At 51.3% G+C, this 8316-nt stretch overlaps 1 protein-coding gene across 3 annotated transcripts in view; it reads right to left on the bottom strand.

The window, feature by feature from the left end:
* Positions 1–8316, bottom strand: part of cdc42bpb (CDC42 binding protein kinase beta (DMPK-like)) — a 49021-nt gene that overhangs the window by 6740 nt on the left and 33965 nt on the right. For 2 of the 3 annotated variants that reach the window (XM_046060768.1, XM_046060769.1), the window contains 14 exons: positions 5934–6008; positions 5767–5838; positions 5548–5653; positions 5234–5370; positions 5014–5153; positions 4731–4812; positions 4434–4650; positions 4253–4315; positions 3937–4178; positions 3190–3544; positions 2953–3050; positions 2784–2868; positions 2583–2700; positions 1920–2037 (listed from right to left, as the gene is read on the bottom strand). In XM_046060768.1, the coding sequence (XP_045916724.1) occupies positions 1920–2037; positions 2583–2700; positions 2784–2868; positions 2953–3050; positions 3190–3544; positions 3937–4178; positions 4253–4315; positions 4434–4650; positions 4731–4812; positions 5014–5153; positions 5234–5370; positions 5548–5653; positions 5767–5838; positions 5934–6008 (1908 nt within the window). Of the gene's footprint in view, positions 1–1520; positions 1755–1919; positions 2038–2582; positions 2701–2783; positions 2869–2952; positions 3051–3189; positions 3545–3936; positions 4179–4252; positions 4316–4433; positions 4651–4730; positions 4813–5013; positions 5154–5233; positions 5371–5547; positions 5654–5766; positions 5839–5933; positions 6009–8316 lie in introns of all 3 variants that reach the window. The other variant, XM_046060770.1, reaches the window with a different exon arrangement.

Here is an 8316-nt window from a genome sequence, read left to right as displayed (position 1 = left end):
AAGGACAGGAAAAGGAACTAAAGGACAGGCAGTGGAGCATAAGGACAGGCAGTGGAGTGAAAGGACAGGAAAAGGAACTAAAGGACAGGAAAAAGAACTAAAGGACAGGAAAAAGAACTAAAGGACAGGAAAAGGAACTAAAGGACAGGAAAAGGAACTAAAGGACAGGCAGTGGAGTGAAAGGACAGGAAAAGGAACTAAAGGACAGGCAGTGGAACTCAAGGACAAGAAAAGGAACTCAAGGACAGGAAAAGGAACTCAAGGACAGGCAGTGGAGTGAAAGGACAGGAAAAAGAACTAAAGGACAGGAAAAGGAACTAAAGGACAGGCAGTGAAGCGAAAGGACAGGCAGTGGAGTAAAAGGACAGGCAGTGGAGTGAAAGGACAGGAAAAGGAACTAAAGGACAGGCAGTGGAGTGAAAGGACAAGAAAAGGAACTCAAGGACAGGAAAAGGAACTAAAGGACAGGCAGTGGAACTCAAGGACAAGAAAAGGAACTCAAGGACAGGAAAAGGAACTCAAGGACAGGCAGTGGAACTCAAGGACAAGAAAAGGAACTCAAGGACAGGAAAAGGAACTCAAGGACAGGCAGTGGAGTGAAAGGACAGGAAAAAGAACTAAAGGACAGGAAAAGGAACTAAAGGACAGGCAGTGAAGCGAAAGGACAGGCAGTGGAGTAAAAGGACAGGCAGTGGAGTGAAAGGACAGGAAAAGGAACTAAAGGACAGGCAGTGGAGTGAAAGGACAAGAAAAGGAACTCAAGGACAGGAAAAGGAACTAAAGGACAGGCAGTGGAACTCAAGGACAAGAAAAGGAACTCAAGGACAGGAAAAGGAACTCAAGGACAGGCAGTGGAACTCAAGGACAAGAAAAGGAACTCAAGGACAGGAAAAGGAACTCAAGGACAGGCAGTGGAGTGAAAGGACAGGAAAAAGAACTAAAGGACAGGAAAAGGAACTAAAGGACAGGCAGTGAAGCGAAAGGACAGGCAGTGGAGTAAAAGGACAGGCAGTGGAGTGAAAGGACAGGAAAAGGAACTAAAGGACAGGCAGTGGAGTGAAAGGACAAGAAAAGGAACTCAAGGACAGGAAAAGGAACTAAAGGACAGGCAGTGGAACTCAAGGACAAGAAAAGGAACTCAAGGACAGGAAAAGGAACTCAAGGACAGGCAGTGGAACTCAAGGACAAGAAAAGGAACTCAAGGACAGGAAAAGGAACTCAAGGACAGGCAGTGGAGTGAAAGGACAGGAAAAAGAACTAAAGGACAGGAAAAGGAACTAAAGGACAGGCAGTGAAGCGAAAGGACAGGCAGTGGAGTAAAAGGACAGGAGCTGGAGAGCAGTGTGAGAGTTTGATGAAGCTGTAGTTTGTGAAGCTGCAGAGAGTTGAACTCTTCAGAGGAAATATTAATCCATTAGTCAATCAACAACATGAACTGTTGACCACTTCAGAGCACACAAGGAGTCTGGAGGAGGAGGAGGGTGAGAAGGGGTGAGGGTGATAGAGAGAAGCTGGCCTACCCTTCCCAGAGAGGAGGTGGAGGGAGAGGAGGAGGAGGAGGAGGAGGAGCAAGGCTGCAGGAGGCTCTGCTGGGAGGAGGAAGAGGAGGCGTCTTTCTGCAAGAAGGCGCCGGCCGACGCCGAAGTCATGTGATAGACGTGCTCAAAGTTGGAGGGAGGAGAGATGAGGGTGTGACGGGAGGAGGAGGAGGAGGGAGAGGGAGATGGGGAGGGAGAGAGGGAGATGACATCAACCTGAACATCCGGGAGGAGGAGGGGGTGAGGAAGGTGAGACAGGGGGAGGAGGAGAGAAGAGAGGAGGAGTCAGTGCGATGAACAGAGCTGTCAGAGGGGAGGAGGTGAGGGAGGAGAACATGCCGGCAGGAGAGGACAGGAGGAGGTGCAGTGAGGAGGAGTTACCAGAGGGAGGTCCATGAGGACCTGCATGCCGTCTCCTGGTCCCATGTGAGCCACATGGTTAAAGTTTGTTGGATTAGAGATCATCTTTGATCTGAGCTCAGGATCCCTCAGCATCTCCCTGCAAACACACACCACAACAACACATTAACACCACACACACACACACACCCACCTGATTCACAACAACAAAACACACAACTCATTAACAGTCGCTGTGTTTTACTTTGTTGAGTGGCTGTGTTTTGTTCTGTTGAGTGGCTGTGTTTTGTTCTGTTGAGTGGCTGTGTTTTGTTCTGTTGAGTGGCTGTGTTTTATTCTGTTGAGTGGCTGTGTTTTATTCTGTTGAGTGGCTGTGTTTTATTCTGTTGAGTGGCTGTGTTTTATTCTGTTGAGTGGCTGTGTTTTGTTCTGTTGAGTGGCTGTGTTTTGTTCTGTTGAGTGGCTGTGTTTTGTTTTGTGGCTGTGTTTTGTTTTGTGGCTGTGTTTTATTCTGTTGAGTGGCTGTGTTTTATTCTGTTCAGTGGTGGTGTTTTACTTTGTTGAGTGGCTGTGTTTTACTTTGTTGAGTGGCTGTGTTTTACTTTGTTGAGTGGCTGTGTTTTACTTTGTTGAGTCGCTGTGTTTTATTCTGTTCAGTGGCTGTGTTTTGTTTTGTTGACTCACCTTCTCTGCTGAAGTCGCTCCTCTTCAGGAACCTTAAAGAGGAACTTCCTCTTGCTGCGAGTTCGAACCATCAACTTCCTGCTGTGGTCCGATGTCTCCGGGATGGTGAGTTCTCCCTCTGAGGAAAGACAGGTGGAGATAGGTGAGCTTCAGGTGGTAGAGGGGTGTTGTTAACAGCGTGCAGGTGAGTCTGGGTCTTACCTGATGAGGTGTTGCTGAAATAAATCAGACGAGGAGGTTCTGAACTCAGCAGGTTTAACGTCCCTTCAACATTCAGAGGTCTGATCTGAGAACAGAGACAGAGATGTGACTGGCTGGTTCTAAACTGTGCCTGGCTGGTTCCAAGCAGTGCCTTGCTGTGATTGGTTACCTTGCGGAGGGAGACGGTCTGAACCCACTCTGCGGTATGAATGTCGAAGACGTCGACTCCGTATTCACTGTAGACTGTCAGGTGGGACGAGTTAGAGCCTGGGGAGAGAGAAAGTGATTAACACCTTTATAATATGAACTGAAGCATCATCCAGGTACCAGGTACAGCCACTGATGGTGCAGGGGTTCACACCAGTGCACCTGCTACATTTACACCTGTTGAGTATTAATGACGTACTGCATGCAAGCGGCGTGGCGGGCCACATCAGCTCCTGGGTTCGGGACCGGCGGCCCTGTCCGTCCACGTAGATGCCGAGCTGGCTGAAGCAGAGCAGCAGCTCGTTGGATCCCACCTCCAGGGCGTGCAGGGCGTCCAGAGGCTGCTGGGCCAGGAAGGCGAGCGACGGGTCGGCCGGGCTCACCAGGCTGATTGGGGACGACTCCCCCTGCAGGGCCAGCAGGGCGAAGCCCGAAGGATAACCAACACACAGCCGCTCCCTCACCATACCCAACCACTGCACCAAACCTGGAGCCTGCACCTCCCACAGCTTCTTATGGTGGGGCTTCGCTCGAGTGATCTCGTAGCACTGGACCTGGAGGCAAAAACAGAACCAGAGCATTAGAACAGGAACAGAACCACAAAGGGGTGGGCGGTATGCTGGTTTCATCACATACTCCTAGAGCTGGAGTTACATCCAGACTCAGGGAACCGAAGATGTGGAAGGTAACGCTATGAAGAGAAACACAAAGTCCTGATCTACACTGAGGAAGTGGATTCACAGCTAATGGAAAACTATTTTACTTCAGACTGCTTTCTCAAAGGGGGCCAGTACAAAGCCCGACTCGCTTCAGACCTCAAGCTCCAGGATGGTCAAGTCTAGACTTTTTTAAGTAGCTTTGGTTAGCCTGTTGAACTTGGTGTTAGCACGGTGTGGGGCAGAGTAGTCGCTCCGGCAGAGCTATCTCAGCTGGCTCCTTTACTGACCTGACGTTTGACGGCAGCCAGCAGGCAGGCCGGGCCTCCGGGTCGGAGCACCCCTGTAGTCAGAGCCTGGCAGCCTTTGGTGTCCGTCAGCTTGATGTCGAAGGCGGACTCGGCGCCCTCCAGAGCCCCCCAGGCCTGAAGGTGAACGTGGCGGTTCCGACCGCAGAGCAGAGCGATGATCTTCTCCTTCGGGATCAAATCGATCTGATACACCTTCTTGCTGTCTGCTGCTCGCACGATCACTGGAGAGAGAGACAGAGGTTAGTCACCTATTGAATACGAACTGTCTGCCTGTCCGTCTGCTGGTCTGTCTCACCGTCTCTGGTGACCTCGACCACAAACAGTCCGTCTTCTGTTCCCAGGACGATCCTCTCCCGATCTACAGAGGAAACAAGTTTGAGCATCATCAGCCCAAAGCCTTCACTAACATCCTTTCACCTTCTCTCTGTCAGTATGAGTACTCGGTGCAGTAGTATTTAGTCGAAGTTGTTACTGACCGAGCACAGCGGCGGACAGCGTGGTCTTGATGATGGGCAGCGAGGCGTCGTAGGCCTCGTGCAGGATGTGGACCTGCTGGTTCTTCAGCAGGTTCTTGGTCAGGATGGTCTGCAGACTCTCCAGGATTCTGACCCACTTCCTCTTCTCCACTTCGCTCTCGGCCAGCACCAGCAGAGACACAGAGGAGAGCTGCGAGATCAGCTGCGAGGACGTCACCTGATCAAAAACAGCAAGGGTCAGAACACACGGAGGTCAGAGGTCACACAGCGACGGCTCAGAGGGGCGGGGTCTCCTACCCTGAAGATGCAGGGGATGTCCTTCCTGGTGGCGTGGATCACATCTGATGCCAAAACAGAGCTGACGGAAAACTCCTCATCTCTATAAACACACAAGAATCAAACGTGTAACATTTCAAAATACTGCAGACGAAACCACAGGACATTCAAATACCAAATAAAATCTGTTCTGCTACCTTCTCAAAACTCCTTCCTAAGAATACGCAAGTCTTTTCAAAGCTACCTGAATCTCAGAGTGCTGACGGCCTGAAGCTCGCCCTGTGAGCACAAAGACCGCTGTTACCTGAGATCCAGCACCAGACCGGCCACCACTCCAGGCTGGGTGGACTTTCCCTCTGGGACGTCGTAGAGAAACAGCTTACAGTCAGAGACCACGGCGAACGCTCGCTGCCAGCCCTTCTTCACTCCGCTGGGCTTTGGGATCTGACGGAAAGACAACAAACACGTGAGTGCGGTCCTGTGGAACTGCAGTACAACTACTCCGTCAGTACTTCATCACCTACCCTGACGTAGCCCTTGTAGGCGGTGCCGATGCCTCTCTGGACGTCAATGCCCTGCGGCCTCTTGGCCTGCTCTGCTGGGATTGGACAGACCAGCGGTGCATGGTCTTTACAGGAAACGTGGCAGATGAAGGAGCACACTAAGGAGAGACGGCGAGTATAAATATATAAATACAGTGTATGCCGTATATACGTCTGCTACAGGAGGATCAGATGTTCACTGGCGTCACCAGGTGGGCGAAGCAGCAGCGTCTTCCTGGCTGAGGTGGTGAGCCTCACTACTGGCAGGTGTGTAGATGAGTGTAAGCGCTGTGTACCTTCGCAGGCGTATCCCTGTCTGATGAGTCCCACCATCAGCGAGGTGCAGTGTGTGCACTGAGTCGGGCTGGAGAACGTCTTGATGCTCAGCTGGTGAGCTTTGGGCTGCGAACACACGTGACACATATGTGACGTTTAAAGCCAAAGGAAAACAGACGGTAAAGACATCTGCTCACGGTGTATCTAGGTCACGTTATGCCCGCTGACGGTCCCCGTACCTGTGGTGTGGTTAGAGCTGAGCTCTGGTAGGTGGGGGAGGGACTCGCCGGGACTGAAGCTGCTTTAACTTCCTGTTGACATAAAGAGGACGAGACTCAGGAACACGTCTATAACAGTCAGTCAAGTAAAACATGACACACGTACACGACCAGCGTTCATAACTGACCTCATGTTCGGAGGTGGTGGAGGGTGAGGGGGGTGTGGTCTCAGATTTCTGTGGGGTGGAGTCTATGTCTATGTTCTGTAGGTCAAAAAGAAGAAACATCAACATGTCTGAAGACATAACACGATTCTGGACCTCAGCAACACTAAGGCCAGCTGGTGCAGCTACAGGTTGGTGCTGCTCATCTCTCTGCAGGGAGAAGCCTGTGAGCTGGTTTCTGTGATCTGCTTGTGATCAGCTAAACCTCTCTGTACACTACACCTGAGTGACATCACGTGACCTGCTGCTGGGCTTCTTCTGGGCTCATCACAAAATCTTCAGTATTGTTACAGAGCGAGTGTTTACAGAGCGAGCATTTACAGAGCGAGAGTCTACAGAGCGAGAGAGCGAGCGTTTACAGAGCGAGCGTTTACAGAGCGAGAGCAACCATTTACAGAGCGAGCGTTTACACAGCGAGAGCGAGCATTTACAGAGCGAGAGCGAGCATTTACAGAGCGAGAGCGAGCATTTACAGAGCGAGAGCGAGCATTTACAGAGCGAGTGTTTACAGAGCGAGCATTTACAGAGCGAGAGAGCGAGCGTTTACACAGCGAGAGCGAGCGTTTACAGAGCGAGTGCTTACAGAGCGAGCATTTACAGAGCGAGCGTCTACAGAGCGAGAGAGCGAGCGTTTACACAGCCAGAGCGAGCGTTTACAGAGCGAGTGCTTACAGAGCGAGCATTTACAGAGCGAGAGTCTACAGAGCGAGAGAGCGAGCGTTTACAGAGCGAGCGTTTACACAGCGAGAGCAAGCATTTACAGAGCGAGCGTTTACAGAGCGAGCATTTACAGAGCGAGCGTTTACAGAGCGAGCGCGAGCGTTTACACAGCGAGAGCGAGCGTTTACACAGCGAGAGCGAGCGTTTACACAGCGAGAGCGAGCGTTTACACAGCGAGTGCTTACAGAGCAAGCATTTACAGAGCGAGAGTCTACAGAGCGAGAGAGCGAGTGTTTACACAGCGAGAGCGAGTGCTTACAGAGCGAGCATTTACAGAGCGAGAGAGCGAGCGTTTACAGAGTGAGCGTTTACAGAGCGAGAGCAAGCATTTACAGAGCGAGCGTTTAGAGAGCGAGCGTTTACAGAGCGAGAGCGAGCGTTTACAGAGCGAGAGCGAGCGTTTACAGAGCGAGCGTTTACAGAGCGAGCGTTTACAGAGCGAGCGTTTACAGAGCGAGCGTTTACAGAGCGAGCATTTACAGAGCGAGCATTTACAGAGCGAGCGTTTACAGAGCGAGAGCGAGCATTTACAGAGCGAGCGTTTACAGAGCGAGAGAGCGAGCATTTACAGAGCGAGCGTTTACAGAGCGAGCGTTTACAGAGCGAGAGCGAGCATTTACAGAGCGAGAGCGAGCGTTTACAGAGCGAGCATTTACAGAGCGAGAGCGAGCGTTTACAGAGCGAGCATTTACAGAGCGAGAGCGAGCTTTTACAGAGCGAGCTTTTACAGAGCGAGAGCGAGCTTTTACAGAGCAAGAGCAAGTGTTTGCACAGCAAGAGTGAGCGTTTACAGAGTGAGCTTTTACAGAGCGAGAGCTTACAGAGCGAGCGCGAACAGAGCGAGCGCGAGCATTTACAGAGTGAGCTTTTATAGAGCAAGCGTTTACAGAGCAAGCGTTTACAGAGCGAGAGCGAGCGTTTACAGAGCGAGCACTTACAGAGCGAGCTTTTACAGAGCGAGAGCGAGCGTTTACAGAGCAAGAGCAAGTGTTTACACAGCGAGAGCAAGCGCTTACAGAGCGAGAGCGAGCGTTTACAGAGCGAGCTTTTACAGAGTTAGAGCAAGCGTTTAAAGAGCGAGAGCGAGCGTTTACAGAGCGAGCGCGAGCTTTTACAGAGCAAGAGCTTGCACAGCAAGAGTGAGCATTTACAGAGCGAGCGCGAGCTTTTACAGAGCAAGAGCTTGCACAGCAAGAGTGAGCGTTTACAGAGTGAGAGCGAGCGTTTACAGAGCGAGCGCTTACAGAGCGAGCGTTTACAGAGTGAGAGCGAGCGTTTACAGAGTGAGCGTTTACAGAGTGAGAGCGAGCATTTACAGAGCGAGAGCGAGCGTCTAAAGAGTGAGCGCTTACAGAGCAAGCTTTTACAGAGCGAACGTTTACAGAGCGAGAGCAAGTGTTTACACAGTGAGAGCGAGCGTTTACAGAGCGAGCTTTTACAGAGCGAGAGAGCGAGCGTTTACAGAGTGAGAGCGAGCGTTTACAGAGCGAGCGCTTACAGAGCGAGCGTTTACAGAGTTAGAGCGAGCTTTTACAGAGTGAGAGCGAGCGTTTACAGAGTGAGAGCGAGCGTTTACAAAGTGAGAGCGTTTACAAAGTGAGAGCGAGCGCTTACAGAGCGAGCGTTT

This window comes from Micropterus dolomieu, linkage group LG10 (genome assembly GCF_021292245.1).
Source record: "Micropterus dolomieu isolate WLL.071019.BEF.003 ecotype Adirondacks linkage group LG10, ASM2129224v1, whole genome shotgun sequence".
NCBI classification, from domain to species: Eukaryota; Metazoa; Chordata; class Actinopteri; order Centrarchiformes; family Centrarchidae; genus Micropterus; species Micropterus dolomieu.
Note: the sequence above shows the minus strand (reverse complement) of the source record. Positions and strands in the feature narration are given on the sequence as shown.